At 42.5% G+C, this 22,500-nt stretch overlaps 3 protein-coding genes across 3 annotated transcripts in view; all 3 read left to right on the top strand.

Moving 5' to 3' along the window:
* LOC131348527 (voltage-gated potassium channel subunit beta-3) overlaps positions 1 to 8,193 on the top strand; it is a 28,311-nt gene extending 20,118 nt beyond the window's left edge. Inside the window, exons 8-14 of the mRNA XM_058383576.1 lie at positions 2,480 to 2,566; positions 2,659 to 2,744; positions 2,841 to 2,961; positions 3,652 to 3,746; positions 4,115 to 4,235; positions 4,332 to 4,420; positions 4,790 to 8,193. Coding sequence (XP_058239559.1) covers positions 2,480 to 2,566; positions 2,659 to 2,744; positions 2,841 to 2,961; positions 3,652 to 3,746; positions 4,115 to 4,235; positions 4,332 to 4,420; positions 4,790 to 4,879 — 689 coding nt within the window. The 3' untranslated portion in view covers positions 4,880 to 8,193. The remainder of the gene's footprint in view (positions 1 to 2,479; positions 2,567 to 2,658; positions 2,745 to 2,840; positions 2,962 to 3,651; positions 3,747 to 4,114; positions 4,236 to 4,331; positions 4,421 to 4,789) is intronic.
* A 4,019-nt stretch (positions 8,194 to 12,212) lies between these two features.
* Positions 12,213 to 18,049, top strand: slc25a11 (solute carrier family 25 member 11). Its single transcript, XM_058383577.1, has 8 exons — positions 12,213 to 12,389; positions 13,706 to 13,858; positions 14,036 to 14,242; positions 14,341 to 14,431; positions 14,635 to 14,725; positions 16,169 to 16,268; positions 16,832 to 16,883; positions 16,973 to 18,049. The coding sequence occupies exons 1-8, from the start codon at positions 12,313 to 12,315 to the stop codon at positions 17,126 to 17,128; spliced, it is 927 nt and encodes a 308-aa protein (XP_058239560.1). The 5' UTR covers positions 12,213 to 12,312; the 3' UTR covers positions 17,129 to 18,049.
* An 860-nt stretch (positions 18,050 to 18,909) lies between these two features.
* The window catches only part of spag7 (sperm associated antigen 7), an 11,415-nt gene continuing 7,824 nt past the window's right edge, over positions 18,910 to 22,500 (top strand). The window contains exon 1 of the mRNA XM_058382850.1: positions 18,910 to 19,038. Coding sequence (XP_058238833.1) covers positions 18,954 to 19,038 — 85 coding nt within the window. The 5' untranslated portion in view covers positions 18,910 to 18,953. The remainder of the gene's footprint in view (positions 19,039 to 22,500) is intronic.

The raw sequence follows: 22,500 nt of genomic DNA, 5'->3' as shown, positions 1-22,500 counted from the left end.
AGATGATGGTGGTGAAGAAGATGGTGTTGAGGATGATGATGGTGAAGAAGATGATGATGGTGATGATGAAGATGATGATGGTGATGATGATGGTGTTGATGATGATGATGATGATGGTGAAGAAGATGATTATGGTGATGATGAAGATGATGATGGTGATGATGATGGTGTTGATGATGATGGTGATGGTGTTGGTGATGATGGTGATGATGAAGATGATGATGATGGTGAAGAAGATGATGATGGTGTTCAAATTCAAATTCAAATTTTATTGGTCACATACGAAATCATACACAGTACAACATGTAGTGAAATGCTTTTTACGACTGTCTGACATAAAAAAAAGAAAGAAAAAAGAAAAAAGAAAAAGAAAGAAAATTTTAAAGTGACATGAAAAATAGGGGATATAGTTAAGAATATATAGGGAAAAGTATGTATATATATATATATATATATATATATATATATATATATATATATATATATATATGTAGTATCTATATAGCAGTAATGAAAAATAAAATAAAATAAAAATAATAATAATAAAAGTAGTAACAAAATAGTAGTATAATATATAATGTGTACAAATATAAAACTGCTTTATAAAACTAAATATAAAAAACAAAAATATAATACACTAATATAATACTATACAATAATACAGTACAATATAGTGTATATATATATAGTATACGTGAAAAATAAAACAAAATATAAATAAATATATATGTGTAGACTCTAATATATAGAAGATATAGTATATGCATATATGTAGATAAAATGGTCAACTCTGAAGTGGTGTAGCAAATGAATACAGTATGTACAGTATGCATATGTAAGATAAATATATAAACATATATGTAAATGTATATATATATAAGGCAAATATAAATGTCCAATTGAACAGGGAGTAAAGTGTCAGTGCAGTGTGCACACAAAGATGTACAGTGAGAGTGTTATTGTGTGTACAGAGTAGTGCAATTATTGCATGTGTAACAATCAGCTGGGGTAGAATGTCATGTCGTGTGGGGGTAAGTCCAGAAAGTCCAGATCCTAGGTGTACTGGTTGAGGGCCCGAATGGCCTGCGGGAAGAAGCTCCTCCTCATTCTCTCTGCGTTCGCCTTCAAGGAACGGAAACGTTTCCCTGACCTTAACAGAGAGAAAAGTCCATGGTTGGGATGGCTGAGGTCCTTCATAATCTTCCTGGCTTTGGTCCAGCACCGCTTGCTGTATATGGTGTCCAGGTCAGGAAGCTCAAACCAGGCAGTGATACTTCCCGTCAGGATGCTCTCAATGGTGCAGATGTAGAATGTCTTTAGCACCTTTGAGGGCAGTTTAAAGTCCTTCAGGCATCTGAGATGATAAAGACGCTGCTTAAAGACACCCTGCTTCACCAGGGTGTTAACGTGACAGGACCATGTCAGGTCCTGCGTGATGTAAACACCTAGGTACCGGAAACTGTCCACTCCCTCCACTGGGGTCCTATCGATAGTGAGGGGCTGGTAATTCCTCTCCTGCTTTGTGCTGAAGTCAGCTCCTTAGTCTTGCTGATGATCAGGAGGAGATTGTTGACCCGGCACCATGTCTCCAGGTTTTTAATCTCCTCTAGGTAGGCCGTCTCGTCGTTATTGGAGATCAGGCCCACCACCACAGTATCGTCCGCAAACTTCACGATGTTGGTGGAGCTGGAAGTGGCCACACAGTCAAAGGTGTACAGTGAGTACAGCAGGGACACAACCCTGGGGGGCTCCAGTGCTGACGGTGAGTGAGGGTGAGACATGGTTGCCCACCCGTACTGCCTGAGGTCTGTCTCGCAGGAAGTTGGAGATCCAACGACACAGGGATGGGCTAAGGCCCAGGATCTCCAACTTAGTGGTGAGTATGGAGGGAATTATGGTGTTAAATGCTGAACTGTAGTCGACAAACAGCATGTTTGGTTAATGATGGTGTTGATGATGAAGATGATGATGATGATGGTGAAGAAGATGATGATGGTGATGAGGATGACGATGATGGTGAAGAAGATGATGATGGTGATGAGGATGATGATGATGACGATGTTGATGATGAAGATGATGATGGTGATGAGGATGATGGTGTTGATGATGATGGTGAAGAAGATGATGATGATGATGGTGATGAGGATGATGATGACGATGATGATGGTGATGATGAAGATGATGATGACGATGATGGTGAAGAAGGTGATGACGGTGATGAGGATGACGATGATGGTAAAGAAGATGATGATGGTGATGAGGATGATGATGATGATGAGGACGATGTTGATGATGATGATGATGACAATGATGGTGAAGAAGATGATGATGGTGATGAGGATGATGGTGTTGTTGATGATGATGATGGTGATAAGTAAGCCTAATATACAGTCAACAGTGTAAAGAAAAGTGATTTACATAAGTAATTATTAATGATGATGATGAGGATGATGAAGGTGATGATGTCATTGACTGGCAGGTCTTCGAGGCTCGTTATCAAGACTGCAGCTGGATTACGTGGACATCGTTTTTGCAAATCGTAACGATGTCAACAGTCCGATGGAAGGTGAGATTAAAAAGATCAGAATTGTTATTTCATGTATTTATTGTGTAATGCATTTATTCATGTGTGTGTGTGTGTGTGTGTGTGTGTTGCAGAGGTGGTGCGTGCGATGACCTTTGTCATAAACCAAGGCATGGCCATGTACTGGGGGACGTCCCGCTGGAGTGCGATGGAGATAATGGTACTCCCAGCTTCTTCTCATTATTATTAGATTATGATCATTTCTCCTATATCCTTCTTTCTTATCCCTCCTGATGTTGTGTCCCTCCACCACTAGGAGGCGTACTCAGTGGCTCGGCAGTTCAATCTGATTCCCCCGGTGTGTGAACAAGCCGAGTATCACTACTTCCAGAGGGACAAGGTGGAAGTGCAGCTCCCTGAACTCTACCACAAAATCGGTTTGTCCGTAAACCTCACTCGAGCTTCACTGGACGCAGAGTTTAATCCTCTCACAGACAGAATGAAATAAAGCTCCAAATAGTCTATAATAATCCTGCTGGAGGGCGGTGACAGCACTAATCTATACACACAAGCTAACTGTGATTGGCTGGAATCAGTTTGATTGACAGGCCGAGAAGAAGAAGGTCCCGCCCACCAGAGATGTGATTATATAATATATAATAATAATTATAGAGCAATTTGGCAAGGGTTCTGCTGATGGCTGGTAACTGATCTCTCTCTCTCTCTCTCTCTGTCTCTCTCTGTCTCTCTCTCACACACGCACATATTTCTGCCCTCAAACGAAAAGTCATTATAGAGCAATTAGTTTCTACATTTGGAGTTTCCGTGTTTGGAAAGAGGCCTGTTTAAAACAAGGCCATCTCTCTATCTCTCTCTCTTTTTCTGAATCACCCTCTCTCTCTCTGTATCTCTCTCTCTCACTCTGACTCTCTCTCTCTCTCTCTCTCTCTGTATCTCTCTCTTTCTCTGTATCTCTCTCTGTCTCTCTCTCTCTCCATCGCTCACCCCTTCCACCTCCTCCTTCAGTCAGAGGCTGATGTTCAGACTTTCTAGCTGAATGGAGAATCAAACATCAGTTGAAAAGTATTTTTCATTCCTCTCTCTCTCCAACTCTCTCCCTCCATCAGGTGTGGGGGCGATGACCTGGTCTCCGTTGGCGTGTGGTTTGATCACCGGGAAATACAGTGACGGAGTTCCAGAATGTTCTAGAGCTGCAATGAAAGTGAGTCACTCTTTCTCTCTCTCTCTCTCTCTCTCTCTCTCCTCTCACCATATGGTACTTTAACAGTTGTTACTGTGTGTGTGTGTCTGTCTGTGTGTGTGTCAGACTGATCATAAATGTTTGTGTGTGTGTATGAGTGTGAGATTGATTGTGAGTGTGTGTGTGCGCGTGTATGAGTGTGTGTTTGAGTGTATGTGTGTGTGTGTGTGTTTGAGTGTGTGTGTTTGAGTGTGTATGAGTGTGTGTGTGTGTGCATGCGTGTGTGTGTGTGTTCTCAGTGTCATCACTCCATAAGAGCACACGTTTATAACACTTTATGTTTTAAATATCAAACATTTAAGGTCAAATGGTGTGTGTGTGTGTTTAAGGGCTATCAGTGGCTGAAGGAGCGTGTTCACAGTGAAGAAGGCCGCAGACAGTTGGCTAAGATCAAAGAGCTCCACCTGCTGGCTGACCGTCTCGGCTGCACAGCCGCACAGCTCGCTATCGGTAATAATAATAATTTTAATAATAAGAAGAAGAACAAGAAGAAGAATTGTATGAATGTTTACTATTATTTTTATCATTACTCTTTCTCTCTTTCAGCCTGGTGTTTGCGCAGTGAAGGTGTTAGTTCTGTTTTGTTAGGAGTCTCAAACACAGATCAACTACTGGAGAACCTGGGAGCACTGAGGGTAACACACACATACACAATCTCACACACACACACACACACACACAAACACACTCAATCTCTCTCTCTCACACACACACACACACTCAATCTCACACACACACACACACACACTCAATCTCTCTCGCTCACACACACACACACACACACACACTCAATCTCACACACACACACTCAATCTCAGACACACACACACACTCAATCTCACACATATACACACACACACACACTCAATCTCACACATATACACACACACACACACATGTAAACATAAAATCTGAAATTGATAAAATTTGAATTTGACATACATACATGAATACATACACACATTAAGTCACACACACACACTCACGCCTCTGTTCTCCTGCAGGTTCTCTCTCAGATGACCCCTCAGACGGTGAGTGAGATCGACGCTCTGCTGGGCAACAAGCCGCACTCCAAGAAAGAGTCTCGTGCATGAGGACAGAGCCGAGAGACGAGGACGAGACAAGGACGAGACAAGATCCGAGTGCGAGCGGGACGAACCGACGGCTTTCGCTCCCTCCCCTTCCTGTGTACTCCATCTTCCTGCATGGCTCCTGCGAACCACCGGGCTTCCAGAACGATCCGAACCAAACCCACTCCTGACCTTTTATAAATGCTACAGACACGTCGTTACTTCGCTAACACAACAGGAGAGATTTTACTCTTCAGAAGAAAAAACAAACAAACAAACAAATATTTAAATAAGAGAGAACATCATGTCTTCCAGGTGAACACTTCAGGGAGGGGGAGTTGACAAAAAAAACTCACTTCCTTTTCCCAGGATGCTTTTCCCAAGCTTTTGGTGCATGTGTGTGTGTGTGTGTGTGTGTGTGTGTGTGTGTGTGTGTGTGTGTCGTTGCTGTTCACTGCCGATGACGCAAATTTACCACAAGCAGCAAAACACAACTTGTGTGTGTGTGTGTGTTCTCTCATTATCATAGCCTGCAATAGGAGTCACACAGAACCAGCTCTGTGTCATTTATTCATCGGAATCATTTTTCCCGCCCGGAAGGACAAATCGCCATGGTGACCACTGTGTGTAACGGAGCGAATGTACCACATGAACTTATCTCATGAGTCTTCCTCCATCGTGTCACTGAGGTCAACAAACTGTGCGCATGGCCCTTTAAGACAATCCCCACTCTTAGTGTGTGTGTGTGTGTGTGTGTGAGAGAGAGAGAGAGAGAGAATGTGTGTGTGTGTGAGAAAGAGAGAGAGAGAGAGAGAGAGAGAGACAGAGAGACAGAGAGTGTGAGTGTGTGTGTGTGTGTGTGAGAGAGAGAGAGAGAGAGAGAGAGAGAGAATGTGTGTGTGTGTGAGAAAGAGAGAGAGAGAGAGAGACAGAGAGACAGAGAGTGTGAGTGTGTGTGTGTGTGTGAGAGAGAGAGAGAGAGAGAGAGAGAGAGAGAGAGAGAGAGAGAATGTGTGTGTGTGTGAGAAAGAGAGGGGGGGGGGGAGTGTGTGTGTGTGTGTGTGAGAGAGAGAGAGAGAGAGACAGACAGACAGAGTGTGAGTGTGTGTGAGAGAGAGAGAGTGTGTGTGTCCTGCTAGAATTTTCTAACTGTATCACTTGCACAAAGCAGAAAAGGTCAAAGGTCAGTGAGCCCAGAGGAATCAGTATAGACATCAGAGGCAATGATAACATGAAGAGAACGTCCATCGAGCGTGTATGTTTGTGTTTGTGTTTGTGTTTGTGTTTGTGTGTGGACACTGTTCAGTATGAAGGCATTAGATGTGTTTCCATCAGCTGCTGTGGATTTTAGCTTTAGATGATTAGCTACGTCACTCACGGCCCATGCTAGGTACATCTGCTACTTATTTCATGGCGCTGTTAGCTATTAGCTAGCCATTTTTATTTTCACTATATAAAAAAAATACATCCAACTGTTCTATAATCTGTATATTTTAACCGGAAATGCTAGCTAGCTTTAACAAATCTACACAAGTTGTTTAATCATTGATATTTTTGTGAACCGATCTTCTATATTCTTACGAATATCTTCATTCATGCTAGACTTCTAACAAAAAATGCTAGCTGCTAAAGCTCCAACAAACAGTTTTCTGTTCATTTTTTTTGTTTTTGTGTGTGTTTCAAGCACACAGTGTTATTCTCAGGAGTTAAAAGGGCGTGTGTTTTACCCATAATGCAATGCAAGCATGCAGCAAGATTGCTAACAAATTAAGTAAATCCTACAGTTTCCTCATGGCACAATGCTAGCGTTCCTGTTTTTTTGTGTCAGGTGAAGATGATTAGCCCCTTCGCTAAACAGGCTACGACGCTGCAAAGTCACAGTGTCCTGTTTGATTGAATTTTAGAGTGAATTGTAGTAACAGCTAGCGTTTGGGACATGACACATTTGCTACATGATTGTTTATCTGTACGCTAGCTTTCACGCACAGGATTAGCGTATAAACTGTGCTGACGTTGGATGGGAAACACACTGAGTTTGAGCACTGAGATTTTATTTATGACTGTTATGATGAGGATTTAGCTTTCAGGACACGTTCTGGAGCATGTCTGTTTATTAGCCGAGTGTGTGTGTGTGTGTGTGTGTGTGTGAGAAAGAAAGAGAGTCAAGCTTTATTTAACGACATTGGAGGATCTGTTTTGCCAGCGAGATCTCGGGAAGGTAATCAGGAAGTGGTTTTTCGCACCCAGACGACAGGGTCTGGCTCTCTGTCACTCACTTTGAAGGCTTGCGATGGAATTTCATTTGCTGATTCACTCCACTCGACGTTCCCTCACGGACCACTGTGATTTGGGACACAGCCACGAATCTGCCTGGCAACAGCAGACACAGGGCAGCGTCTGGTGGTCTGCTGCTCGTCTCCTCTGCACTCCGTTTCCGTTCTAACGTGTTTGATACTTTTGAAGTGAATCAAGCGATACGATTCATTCGATTCAACCCCCTCGGAGTGACGAGTCAGCAGACCACCTCCAGTTCCTCAAGCTCACGGATTCACAGTCACCAGGAATAATCTTGGCTTGGTGTGGAGGTGGAGATGATAAATTCAATTTTGATGAAAAAAAAAATCAAAAATTCTAATTTGTTCGTTCTTGAAATGACTCTACTCATTTGAATCAACGAATTGTGCAAATCCTCCGCTCACAAGTTGTACCGTGTACAGCCCAGATTCAAGATGGCGGTCTTATGGTGCACACCTGAGTTTTAGTTTAGAATTTTAGTTCATTAGCAGTTTATAAAAGCAATCATGTCATGACGAAGTGCTGAGTGAAGATGAATGAATCAGTGAATCAAACAATCAATGAATGAATCAAAATCAGGCTTCGGATGAAGAAGCTGATTTTAAATCCCGTGTTTCAGGGCAGTGATACGAATCCCTTTATTTCTGAATCCACGGCTCGAGAGGACGCCGTACTGTACGGACGCGTTCGTCATTAACGTCTACGGTTTTAGAGAAAATGTAAATATTATACTGGAGCTGGACCTGAGAGAAAATATTTCCCAGCAACCGAAATGCTTCGAATAGTTTTTTTTTTTTCATGTGATGTATTATAGTTAGCAAGATCTTAGTTATATGAAGCTGAAGATCTGACCTGAGCAGTGTACATACACGTTTAGAGCACAGAAACTCCTCCGTAACTCTGCCTGTGTCTGTAATATTTTAATGTCTTGCACCAAAAAAAGAAATGACTCTAAACCCTGTACCGAATGTATTCATGCTTGCCTTTAAAATGTCTGAAGAAACTCACTGCAATGTTTTTAGGCTCTTTAATCCATCTCAGGTGTGTTGTGTGATTGTGCAGCTCATAATAACGTACACACATATGCAACGTTGTGGATATTCAGAAATATTGGCACCCTTTCAGGAGAAAAGAGCAAAAACGCAATGAGTGAACCGTTGTTTCCAAACGTTTCAGCACTATTTTGATTAATCAGTGTATTTTCTGAAGCTCCATGTCTTCTTCAGAGAGTAACTCATGCAGCACATGAATGATGGTGTTCAAGACTAGACGTCTAATCATGACTTGGTCATGAGTCCAATTCCTGTTGTTTTTTTAAATGAATTAAATCATATTTATATCTTCACTTACAGTGAAGAGCAGCCTCTCTATTTTCTATTGAAAGCTCTTTTTTTCCCCTCATGCTGATGCTTGATACTGTGAATTTACATGTGCGCAAGAGTTTCTGAAGATATTTAAAAATATTCTTTTTTTAGCAAAATATTATATAATGAAGGATAATGTCTGGGTGCCAATACTTCTGGAAGTGTGTTGCATCTAACAGTGATTAACAGAGATTTTTTGTCATAATGAATTAAAATTCTTCTGAGCGCTACACCATGTCGAGAAAAATGAAGACAAGCGGTGATGTCAAACGGTCAAGTCTGTGATTGGCTGATCCTAATATGTTTAAGCTCCGCCCCCAGTTACACCAGCAGTGTCTGTGTGATTGCTTCCATCTGGAAGAAAAGCATTTCATTGTGATTAAATATATTAGTATAGCATAACAATTACTTCCTATTTTTCTCTCACAGATACAGCAGTATATTCACACACACATCTGACTTACACTACATGGACAATGGCACTGCAAGGTTGACGAAATCCACTCTCAGGCTTACTGTGCGCGCGCGCGTGTGTGTGTAATTAATGAACGATCTGTTCGTCTGAGAGATGGAAGTTGCCCCTGGCAGAAAAGCATCATCGGTAAATATAGGTGCAGTGCTGTGGGATTTGTAGAACACGAGTCCAAATGACCTCATGATGTTAATGAACTCGCTGATAATGACACACACACAGCTGCTCAAACTGCTCTGCTTATGCATGCTAGCGCGCGCGCGCACGCACACACTTCGGATACACATTCATACAAATATATAGTAATACTACGGAAGCCCAGAGAGGCCATGTGATATTTTTTTTTTTTGCTTTTGTTTTCTCGTGATCACGACTTAATCAGATTAGGGGCCTGTAATCATTCTTAATTTATCATTTTTATAACATAAATAAAAAATAATAGTATAAAAAATGAAAATATAGATAGATAGATAGATAGATAGATAGATAGATAGATCTAAAACATTTCCATTTTATTATTCATCTCATTAAATTATTTACAGATGTGTATTTTTCTTCCTTACCCATTCTCCTCCTCCCTGCAGGTAGATGTGGGACATTGTGTAGCTGTAAAAGGACCAGGCTCAGTTTAGCTGCATCAAGACTTCAGACTTTCTAAATTTACACCCGGATATTTGGAGTGAAAAGTGCCTCCATGTTCTTCATGAACTAGTTTATTTTTATAGATTTCTACAACATGCCTTTGTGGTGCTGTATAATAGAACATTTCAGAGAGTAGAGCTGGTACAAACACACACACACATGCACACAGTCTGTTAGTGCTCTCATTTGTGCATGAACTTCGTCGTAAGTGTGTGAGCGTGTGTTTGTGTGTGTAGTGGGTTTTTTGGGGTGTTGGCAGTTGACGCACTGCATGAATTAAACAGTGCAGACTGACTGCAGGAATTATCATCACATCAGCATTCACATTACTGCAGCCTGCACAGCCACAACTCTCCCTCTCTCTCTCTCTCTCTCTATGTTCCTCTCTCTTTCTTTCTCTAGCTCTCTCTGTGTTCCTCTTTCTTTTTCTTTCTTTCTTTCTTTCTTTCTTTCTTTCTTTCTTTCTTTCTTTCTTTCTTTCTTTCTCTCTCTCTCCTTTCTCTCTCAATCTCCCTCTCTCTCTCAATCTCCCTCTCTCTCTCTTTCTCACACACACAAATTATTTTATGCAGCATTTCAGTGTATAGTATGTCTCATTAAACAATTTGGACAGTGGAGGCTCATGGATTACTGAAAGAAGGTTGTGATTTTAATCCTGTAAAAGCCATTAAGCTCGACTATCACCGAGACAGATAGTCATTGTGTCATTTGCTATTCATGTAGATTAGTTTTCTCCACCCTAGATTGCCACCCGATTAAGTCACTGGTTCTGTTGTGGTTACCCCATTGTGTACCCCATCTGCTTAATTGCATCCTGTCTCAGATAGATAGATAGATAGATAGATAGATAGATAGATAGATAGATAGATCTACTCCACTAGATCGATCGATCGATCGATCGATCTACTCCACTAGATCCCTGAAGGTGTGCTGTGGTATCTGGCACCAAGATGTTAGCAGCAGATCCTTTAAGTCCTGTAAGTTACAACGTGGGGCCTCCATGGGCTACATCTCGCAACTTACAGGACTTAAAGGGCACTTTTGATAGATACTGACCACTGCAGACCGGGAACACCCCACAAGAGCTGCAGTTTTGGAGATGCTCTGATCCAGTGGTCTAGCCATCACAATTTGGCCCTTTTGGTCAAACTCGCTCAAATCCTTACCTTAATGTTCACTTGCTGTCTAATATATCCCACCCACTAACAGGGGCCATGATGAGGAGATACTCAGTCTTATTCACTTCACCAGTTACTGCTTATAATGTTATGGCTGACCAGTGTATATCACACACACACACACACACACACATATATATATGAAAATGTATATTATATAATGTATATTATTGTATATATATATATATGAAATGAGCTCCACTGGCTCTGTAGTGTGTTGTAGAGCGGATGAGACGGATTTTGTCCATGATGGACAGCAGTTTGTTCAGTGACCTCCTGTTCCTTACTGACTCAAACATCTCCAGTTTGTGTCCAGTAATAGATCCAACCTTGTGAATCAGCTTGTTAATCCAGCTGGTGTCCCTGGCACCAATGCTGACCCCCAGCAGACCACAACATAGTAAATGACACAGACTGGTAGAAGATATCCAGCATTTTGTTATAGACATGGAAAGATCTGAGCTTCCTCAGGAAATAAAGTGTGTTCATTCCCTTCTTGTATAAAGCGTCAGTGTGGGTCCTCTAGTCCAGTCTGTCGACTCCTGTCCATCCCTAATACACAGCACCACTGCAGAGTCATCAGAAACCTTCTGCAGGTGACATGATTCAGAGTGGTGGAGGTGTACAGAGTGAACAACAGACCACTTTGCAAAAAAGCATGAGCTAAATGTGACAGTGTAAATAAACGTGTTATAATGATATATTAGTTCATCTCAATCTTAATCAATTAAAGGTGACGTTTTTGTACAGACCGTAAAGGACACACATAGGGATTACGTAATCCTCCAACCAACTCTATAATATTACCTGTTCCTGTCCCTTTAAGAACGAACCCTCGCAACCAGCGCTTCATGTCACGTGACTGAATCCCTGGCATCTCATTGGATCAACCGTTACTATGTTTGTAACTAAAATTTAGTTTCCATTTTCTTTGGACAATTTTTTAAACTTATTACTGTACAAAAGACTGTTTTATATATTTTTTTATTATAGTATGAATTAAAAAAATGCATTTAGAACTATTCGGCGTTCTATATATATTCATATAGCAATTTTGAAAGAAAGTAGTTTTGAAAGAAAAAGCTAAACGGCCAGCTTGAATTGCCACTTACGTAGGCAGTTAGTGATCACGTGATCAAAAATAGTTTAATCCCATTGGCTGACAGACAGTTACGTACTCCGCCTCAGCAACTAAAACGTGCTTTCTCATTTCAAAATAGAGTACTGCTCTACCAAACACTGATTTTTTTTAAATAATTACACTTGGGTTACGTACATACTAGCGTATTATGTGGTACGAAGATGTGTGGGACTTATTGTTGTAGCGGGTCGCCCCCCCTCCCGATTGTTGACGTGCGCGCGCCCTGTTCACGTGAGCCCCTTTCGTGCTTCTGATTGGTTGAGACCCTTTGCGTGCGCGCTCGCCGGTGTGTCACCTTGCTGATCACGGTGCTGGTGGTGGAACCGAGTGTCCCAGACACCCCAGAAAAATAAAACACTGCAGCCATGGCAGCCGCGTCCGGTTCAGCGAAAACCAAAAGCTCCCCAAAGTCCATCAAGTTCCTGTTCGGCGGCTTGGCTGGGTATGTAAAGGATAAATTGTTAAAGCTTGTAAACGTTGCAGGTTAGGAGAGCGGAGGAGGGGGCACTTATTCTTCTGTCTTTTTTTAATTATTATCTTCTGTTATCAGGATCAGGGTTGCCAGATCTCTGTCTTTGTCTGTTCCGGGGTTTAAAACTGACCTGATCCATGGAAATCACTGTAAAAGATCATTTGTCACCCTGAATCCATCATTCACACGTACACAAGTCATTCCAGATTAAATACACAGAGAGCTGCAGTCACAGTTAGATGATTATTTTTTCCCTTTAAATCTGAGGAACCCTGTGAAATTCTCAAGACCTTCTACACCAACATGGAGGCCAGAGCTCTCTCACAAAGCAAGCATGTGCTTTAGACTGATCTGAGCCTCGACCTAAAGGTCACAGATGCTGGAAATGTGCTGTCAGGCTCCAAAAAGACTCAGATCTACAGAGGCGAAGTTCAGAACATTTCCTTCTCTAACCTGTGCATGAAGTGATGATGATGATGATGGGATTCAACATGAGGAGTTAAATCAACAAATCTAGGTCTTATACATAGCCGGTTCTTTTGTAGTTTTTGTGCTGCTCTAACACTCACTTCCTCCTGGTGTGTTAAGACTAAACGTCACATGGCCATGGGGTTCTTCAGGACCAGGCTTTGGAACATCTGACCTAACTCATAATTGAGTCCATGTGTCCTGTGTACCCATCAAGCATCATCTCAGTCCTCAAACTTAACGTGGTGGAGAACATTCAGGAGTTTATTATATTACTTTAGTTCAGCAGAGTGCTGTTTATTTACACTCTGAGCTGAGATAAGGCTGTTAGTGAGTTCTTATGCAGTGTTGATTCACGTATCTGTGTGTTTGCAGTGAGTATTTGTCTTTGTTTTTGTCTTTGACCAGTATACAAACTCGAAAGATTAAAGGTGGTGTCAGTGACTTTTTTTTTAAGGGTACATTTTGAACCATAGACTGTAAATCAGCAAGAACAAAAATAAAAACAAACACTGAAGCACTTGCTGTCCGTCATGGAGGCTGTTCATTCGGATCAGATCAGATCAGCTCTGAGGCAGCTCAGGTTTATAGCGTATCCGGGGCTGTATTGGATTGTAAATAAGGTTTCGAAATGCCTCTTCAGATAAGATCTGTTAAAATTGCTGATTGCACCTTTAAGTGTCTGAAGTAATCAAAATTTTAAACCTTTATTCAGAGATAGCAGTTAGATCAAACACGGGTCACAAACTCGGTCTCTTACTGATTGACATTGTCTGTCTGTCTGTCTCTCTCTCTCTCTCTCTCTCTCTCTCTCTCAGGATGGGGGCTACGGTGTTTGTTCAGCCGCTGGACCTGGTGAAGAACAGGATGCAGCTGAGTGGTCAGGGTTCGAAGGCTCGGGAATATAAGACCAGTCTGCACGCTGTGGCCAGCATCCTGCGCAATGAAGGGGTCCGGGGCATTTATACAGGGTGAGGGGGCAGTTAGTACAGAAGGGGGCATATGGGGAAGGAGCTTTGGAGAATGTCCCGTTTTATGCTAATCCACCTTACATTACTCTCTCTCTCTCTCTCTCTCTCTCTCTCTCTCTCTCTCTCTCTCTCTCTCTCTCTCTCTCTCTCTCTCTCCTTCTCTCTGTCTCTCTGTAGTCTCTCGGCCGGTCTCCTCAGGCAGGCGACCTACACCACCACTCGTCTGGGGATTTACACGATTCTGTTTGAGAAACTGACGAAAGCAGACGGAACTCCTCCCAATTTCCTCATGAAGGCGCTGATTGGAATGACGGCCGGAGCCACAGGAGCGTTTGTTGGCACTCCGGCCGAAGTGGCTCTCATCCGCATGACCGCAGACGGACGGTGATAACCAAACTAAAAGTCCACCTGATAGAACTGATCTAAACATCCACAATAATAATCCCTCTCTCTCTCTCTCTCCCCCTCTTCTGCTCTGTTAGTCTTCCCCTTGACCAGAGGAGAGGTTACACAAACGTCTTCAACGCCCTGATCCGAATCACCAGGGAGGAGGGAGTCACAACACTGTGGAGGGTGAGTGTGTGTCCGCGTGCTCATGTGTTTCAGCTCCTGCAGACCATGTGCCATCTGTTGACAAGCACAGAGGCCACGCCCACTTTAGTCCTGGTGTTAATGATTCATGTGTTCTACTGTCAGTCCGTCAATCATTATTGTACTTTACTGCTTGGTGTAGTATTGGGTTATTCTGATAGTGTGTGTGTGTGTGTGTGTTACAGGGTTGTGTACCCACCATGGCCAGGGCAGTGGTAGTGAACGCAGCACAGCTGGCTTCTTATTCACAGTCTAAGCAGGCTCTGCTGGACACAGGTGAGACTCTACACCTCCGTTCTCACCTTCATTACCTTCACATGTTCATTAAGGTTAAACTCCATCATTTCTAATGGCTCATATTTTCATCTGTACAAACATAAATAAATATTTCTGTGCATTTTTTTTCCATCCTTTTTATTTTGGTCAGCAGTTTTCTACATTTCCCACAATACAGTGTTGGTAGCCGAGCAGTGGAATCCAGAGTGTTGCAGCGGCGCTTTAGTCTTTTAGTCTGTCCATCTCTCTCCCCTCGTGTTATTTACGCTCTCTCTGTACACTCTGCAGATTCACCATCTACACAATCACTCATCATCTCACAGAGCCGAGTCTCAGCCGTGTCGACGTAGCCGCAAGGCATTCTGGGGGTTTGAGTCCAGCCTTGCTCAAACATCTCCACCGGATTTTCATTAATACCATGACAGGGTGTTTTTTCTCCTGTTAAACTCCACCTGTGACATCATCACAGTACAAAATGTCATTCTCAGAAATCTTTCAGACTAAACCAATAGAATTCCTTTTGTTTTTGCGTGTTTAAATGCTCACTTAATACCACCATACTGTGAAACCGTGATGCACTATATTGCCAAAAGTTTTGGGACATCTGCCTTTCCATGCACATGAATGTAATATGGAGTTGTCCCACCCTTTACAGCTATAACAGCTTCAACTCTTCTGGGAAGGCTTTCTACAAAGTTTAGGAGTGTGTTTATGGGAATTTCTGACCGTTCCTCTAGAAGTGCATTTGTGAGGTCAGGCACTGATGTTGGACGAGAAGGCCTGTCTCCTCCACACCAAACTCACTCATCCATGTCTTTATGGACCTTGCTTTGGTCACTGGTGTACAGTCATGTTGGAACAGGAAGGGGTCATCCCCAAACTGTTCCCACAAAGAGCATGAAATTGTCCAAAATGTCTTGGTATGAAGCTGAAGCATTAAAAGTACCTTTCACTGCAACTAAGGGGCGGAGCCCAACCCCTGAAAAACAACAATGATTTGGAGGGTGTCCCAAAACTTTTGGCAATGTAGTGCATCTTTAGACGTGAGTCTTCACTGGAGTATTTGCTCTGGTATGTGCGGTTCTCTTTACCTCAGTGGTGTTGTGTGACTGGTTTTGGTCTTACAGGACCTGTGTGATTCAGATTCCTTTGTTTAGTTCCGTGTGATTATTATTGTGATAAGTAAATTGAGCTGCAGTGAGATGATACTGTAATTATTTAACAATATTATTTATTAAATAACAACAAAAAAAACAATAGCAAAACTTAGGTTTCCTCCAGTCAGATTTCTCGAGTCTCCTCCTTCCAGATTCCTCTTCCTTTTTACACATCTGTGTGCTTCTGAATTTTCTGGATGTCTGATTTCACTGCAGTCATGTGACCTAATCAGTCATGTGATCTACATCATGTGTTGACCTTTATACTCTGTGTGTGTGTTGGCAGGTTATTTCTCTGATGATATCCTGTGTCATTTCTGTGCCAGTATGATCAGTGGGCTCGTCACCACAGCCGCCTCCATGCCAGTCGACATCGCAAAAACCAGGTCGAGCGCGTGTGTGTGAGAGAGAGCGCGTGTGTGTGAGAGAGAGCGCGTGTGTGTGAGAGCATGCGAGTGTGTGTATGGTGTGAGCATGCGAGTGTGTGTATGTGTATGTGAATGTGTATGCGAGAGCGAGAAAGAAAGCAGACTGACCAGTAGATGGAGCTGTTTGTGTGATGATTAATGTGGAATGTGGTGACTGCAATTAAAGGAAAAGGATTTTATATATTTATATAAATATATAATTATTATTATTATAAACACTCTACAGCTCAGGCTAGCTCCTTTATCTCCTTCAACTATAAAAATACTTTGAGTCCTAGTGAATTGAAGTGCATTATTAACACATCTTACAGTGGTTTAGGGCGGAGCTGGGGGTGGAGGTGTTTACTGCAGTATTTGGGACAGATTTGGGGCGGAGCTGGTGTGGAAGTGTTCAGTGCAGTAGTTGGGGCGGAGCCATTGTGGAAGTGTTCCATGCAGTATTTGGGGCGGAGCCTGGGTGGAGGTGTTTACTGTTTGTTCGGTGAATGGTGTTGAAGCTCACAGTCAAGTCTCTGTTTCAGGATTCAGAACATGAGGATGATCGACGGTAAGCCGGAGTACAAGAACGGACTCGTAAGTGGATTTGTAGATCTGTGTGTGTGTGTCTTTGTGTGTGTGTGTGTGTGAGACTGATTTCACAATCATGTCTTGTCTCTCTGCAGGACGTGTTGGTTAAGGTGGTGAGGAAGGAAGGCTTCTTCAGCCTGTGGAAGGGTTTCACGCCGTACTACGCCCGTCTCGGCCCACACACTGTCCTCACCTTCATCTTCCTCGAGCAGATGAACAAGTTCTACAAGATCTACTTCCTGGACTCATAGAGTCTTAATGGGAACCCGCACGGCTCGGGTCGGCCGAGGTTCTGAGCCTCTCTCTCTCTCTCTCTCTCTGTGTGTGCGTGTGTGTGTGTGTGTGTGTGTGTGCGTGTGCCCTGCCCTGTTTTTTCTAACACACCCTGCTCAACTTCCCCTGACTCAGAATTGTGTACTGATGTGGAAGTTCAGAGCAGTGAGTGAGCACTTGCAGCACAAAATCTCCTCAGGTGCTAGTGTGCTAGGAACTAGCATGCTAATTAGCTAGCAGAGTAAACTAGCATGTTTTACATGTTTTATTGCTCACAGTCATATTTGTGAAAGCGCTCCGTCGTCTGTTGGCTGTTTTTTATGAAGATGAGGCGGTGTCGATCTCTCTGACTTCACTGTAACGGTTTTTAAGCTGAAGGGGAAGTGAGCGAGGGTGTGTTGGATGAAGGGATTGGAACACAGACACTAGTCTTACTCTCCCGCCGATAGTCTCGTCTTCAGCCTCATCATGTGCTCCAGGATGTTTTTCCTCCTCTCCACCATGACCCTGACAGACTCGGCTCAGAGCCCTGCGCCACTCATAGGACTTTCAGAACGACAAATATAAAGGAAAAAAAAAGAAGAGAAGAAGAAGAGGTTCTGTCTCGTACATGAAGCTACACAAACAACACACTTCTCATTTTATTTTCTGCCTTTAAATTAAAAAGACTCGATCTGAATTTTCTTGTGTGAATCCAGTCTTAGAGATGATGATGATGTGTGTGTGTGTGTGTGTGTGTGTGAGAGAGAAATATCTATAATATAATAAGCTGTAGAAATATCACCTCTCTCTCTCTCTCTCTCTCTCTCTCTCCCTCTCCCTCCCCCCATGTCTCTCGCCCTCATTTACAGTGAAAACCGCAAACTCTTATTAAAGAAGTTCTCAGTTTTTTTCCCCCATTTATTTCTCCCCTCATGCTGTAGAGAGATCAGTGTTCATACACACACACACACACACACACAGGGTAAAGAACCTTAAACAGTATTTGATCTGCTCGTGTGGTGATTTATTGAGGTTATTGTTTTTCCTGATTATACTTTTATAACCGGATCAGTCTTGACATCTCGGCCAAGGGGTTAATAAGGAAAACTAAAAGATTTTCATTTCCGTCAGAGATTTTTGAGAGGCTGAATTTTCTTGTAGCTGATTGTAGATAGAAATCATTTATTAAACACTCCACTGGGTTTTATTTTCGAAATAAAATAAAATCCATATATAATGATACAAGGTTCTATCAGCACGTCTGGGTGACGTCTTACAAATCTCCACAATCTGCAGCTGTTTTTTATCTTTTATTTTCCACCATTCATTTTTATATTTTCTTAGACAAATTTTGTACATAGGGTCATGTTTAAGATTTAACAGTAAATGTGAATCCTACAGGGACAGGAGCTGGATATCTTACTGAAAACAAACATTTAACTACGTTTTATTTTTTTCTTCTCATACTAGATTTTAGAGCATGTGTAAAACTCAGTGTTCTTAGAGCAGTGTTCAGTATTTTCTGACCATTGGTTTTTTAAATATAATTCACAGTGGAACTAATCCGGATTTTGGCTCACTTGCTTTAGAAAAAAATATTTAAAATTATATATAATATATATATATATATATATGTGTGTGTGTGTGTGTTTATTAAGCTTATAAATTATTTGCTATTAGTTATGATTATAAAAGTTTTCCGAATAAAAACAGTTATTGTATTTCTAGATATAGAGCTCGCCCTCTAGCGGTTAAGCCCCGCACTAACGCCACCGCTACTCATAAGACTTCCGGTTTCCGGTTAAAATCATTCAGTCCAAGATGGCGGACCTCCTGGGCTCAATCTTGAGCTCGATGGAAAAACCTCCGACGGTCGGCGACCAGGAAAGCCGCCGAAAAGCTCGAGGTACGCAGTTTTAAACACTTTAATACCACGAAGACCAAGTCGCTAAACACAATATGGTGGCGGCGATGTGACATTTGTGGAATTTTATACGTTTTGCGATCCGACGTTTTGTCGTTCCGCCGCCGCTGCCCTCTGTGGCGCTCGCGCTGGAGGGAAAAAAAAGAACAACCTGCCAATCACATGTGAAGAAATGGGGTTGTACTGGTGACGTCACGACTGCCCTTAATTCTGATTGGCTCTCGCTGCATATCCCTCCGCGTTGATTGGGAGCTGGAGGAGCTGCGTCCTAAATCGCAGATGCTCCTGAATAGTCTAATTTAAGAAATCCCCATTGTTGTTTTTTGATAAAACTTTTAACCTTTATGGAAATATTTACATTTTATTCACAACAGAGCTCACATAGACATTACCCATAGACTTAATACCTTAGTGTTTATTAATCTAAATAAACATTTTGTTAGCTGTGAGATGATTCTGCACTTCCCAGCTCCCCAAGTGCACTACACAGAGTAGTGTGTGTGTGTGTGTGATGTTTAGTGCACTACACAGAGTAGTGTGTGTGTGTGTGTGTGTGATGTTTAGTGCACTACACAGAGTAGTGTGTGTGTGTGTGTGTGTGATGTTTAGTGCACTACACAGAGTAGTGTGTGTGTGTGTCATGTTTAGTGCACTACACAGAGTAGTGTGTGTGTGTGTGTGATGTTTAGTGCACTACACAGAGTAGTGTGTGTGTGTGTGTGTGTGATGTTTAGTGCACTACACAGAGTAGTGTGTGTGTGTGTGTGATGTTTAGTGCACTACACAGAGTAGTGTGTGTGTGTGTGTGTGTGATGTTTAGTGCACTACACAGAGTAGTGTGTGTGTGTGTCATGTTTAGTGCACTACACAGAGTAGTGTGTGTGTGTGTCATGTTTAGTGCACTACACAGAGTAGTGTGTGTGTGTGTGTGTGTGTGATGTTTAGTGCACTACACAGAGTAGTGTGTGTGTGTGTGTGTCATGTTTAGTGCACTACACAGAGTAGTGTGTGTGTGTGTGTCATGTTTAGTGCACTACACAGAGTAGTGTGTGTGTGTGTGTGTGTCATGTTTAGTGCACTACACAGAGTAGTGTGTGTGTGTGTGTGTGTGATGTTTAGTGCACTACACAGAGTAGTGTGTGTGTGTGTGTGTGTGTCATGTTTAGTGCACTACACAGAGTAGTGTGTGTGTGTGTGTGTCATGTTTAGTGCACTACACAGAGTAGTGTGTGTGTGTGTGTGTCATGTTTAGTGCACTACACAGAGTAGTGTGTGTGTGTGTGTGTCATGTTTAGTGCACTACACAGAGTAGTGTGTGTGTGTGTGTGTGATGTTTAGTGCACTACACAGAGTAGTGTGTGTGTGTGTGTCATGTTTAGTGCACTACACAGAGTAGTGTGTGTGTGTGTGTGTGTGTCATGTTTAGTGCACTACACAGAGTAGTGTGTGTGTGTGTGTGTGTCATGTTTAGTGCACTACACAGAGTAGTGTGTGTGTGTGTGTGTGTCATGTTTAGTGCACTACACAGAGTAGTGTGTGTGTGTGTCATGTTTAGTGCACTACACAGAGTAGTGTGTGTGTGTGTGTGTGTCATGTTTAGTGCACTACACAGAGTAGTGTGTGTGTGTGTGTGTGTCATGTTTAGTGCACTACACAGAGTAGTGTGTGTGTGTGTGTGTGTCATGTTTAGTGCACTACACAGAGTAGTGTGTGTGTGTGATGTTTAGTGCACTACACAGAGTAGTGTGTGTGTGTGTGTGTGTGTGATGTTTAGTGCACTACACAGAGTAGTGTGTGTGTGTGTGTGTGTGATGTTTAGTGCACTACACAGAGTAGTGTGTGTGTGTGTGTGTCATGTTTAGTGCACTACACAGAGTAGTGTGTATGTGTGTCAGGTTTAGTGCACTACACAGAGTAGTGTGTGTGTGTGTGTGATGTTTAGTGCACTACACAGAGTAGTGTGTGTGTGTGTGTGTGTGATGTTTAGTGCACTACACAGAGTAGTGTGTGTGTGTGTGTGTGTGATGTTTAGTGCACTACACAGAGTAGTGTGTGTGTGTGTCATGTTTAGTGCACTACACAGAGTAGTGTGTGTGTGTGTGTGATGTTTAGTGCACTACACAGAGTAGTGTGTGTGTGTGTGTGTGTGATGTTTAGTGCACTACACAGAGTAGTGTGTGTGTGTGTGTGATGTTTAGTGCACTACACAGAGTAGTGTGTGTGTGTGTGTGTGTGATGTTTAGTGCACTACACAGAGTAGTGTGTGTGTGTGTCATGTTTAGTGCACTACACAGAGTAGTGTGTGTGTGTGTCATGTTTAGTGCACTACACAGAGTAGTGTGTGTGTGTGTGTGTGTGTGATGTTTAGTGCACTACACAGAGTAGTGTGTGTGTGTGTGTGTCATGTTTAGTGCACTACACAGAGTAGTGTGTGTGTGTGTGTCATGTTTAGTGCACTACACAGAGTAGTGTGTGTGTGTGTGTGTGTCATGTTTAGTGCACTACACAGAGTAGTGTGTGTGTGTGTGTGTGTGATGTTTAGTGCACTACACAGAGTAGTGTGTGTGTGTGTGTGTGTGTCATGTTTAGTGCACTACACAGAGTAGTGTGTGTGTGTGTGTGTCATGTTTAGTGCACTACACAGAGTAGTGTGTGTGTGTGTGTGTCATGTTTAGTGCACTACACAGAGTAGTGTGTGTGTGTGTGTGTCATGTTTAGTGCACTACACAGAGTAGTGTGTGTGTGTGTGTGTGATGTTTAGTGCACTACACAGAGTAGTGTGTGTGTGTGTGTGTCATGTTTAGTGCACTACACAGAGTAGTGTGTGTGTGTGTGTGTGTGTCATGTTTAGTGCACTACACAGAGTAGTGTGTGTGTGTGTGTGTGTCATGTTTAGTGCACTACACAGAGTAGTGTGTGTGTGTGTGTGTGTCATGTTTAGTGCACTACACAGAGTAGTGTGTGTGTGTGTCATGTTTAGTGCACTACACAGAGTAGTGTGTGTGTGTGTGTGTGTGTCATGTTTAGTGCACTACACAGAGTAGTGTGTGTGTGTGATGTTTAGTGCACTACACAGAGTAGTGTGTGTGTGTGTGTGTGTGATGTTTAGTGCACTACACAGAGTAGTGTGTGTGTGTGTGATGTTTAGTGCACTACACAGAGTAGTGTGTGTGTGTGTGTGTGATGTTTAGTGCACTACACAGAGTTGTGTGTGTGTGTGTGTGTGTGATGTTTAGTGCACTACACAGAGTAGTGTGTGTGTGTGTGATGTTTAGTGCACTACACAGAGTTGTGTGTGTGTGTGTGTGATGTTTAGTGCACTACACAGAGTAGTGTGTGTGTGTGTGTGATGTTTAGTGCACTACACAGAGTAGTGTGTGTGTGTGTGTGTGTGTGTGTGTGTGATGTTTAGTGCACTACACAGAGTTGTGTGTGTGTGTGTGT

Source organism: Hemibagrus wyckioides, linkage group LG28 (assembly GCF_019097595.1).
Source record: "Hemibagrus wyckioides isolate EC202008001 linkage group LG28, SWU_Hwy_1.0, whole genome shotgun sequence".
Taxonomy (NCBI): Eukaryota; Metazoa; Chordata; class Actinopteri; order Siluriformes; family Bagridae; genus Hemibagrus; species Hemibagrus wyckioides.
This window is presented reverse-complemented; position numbering and strand designations above follow the sequence as displayed.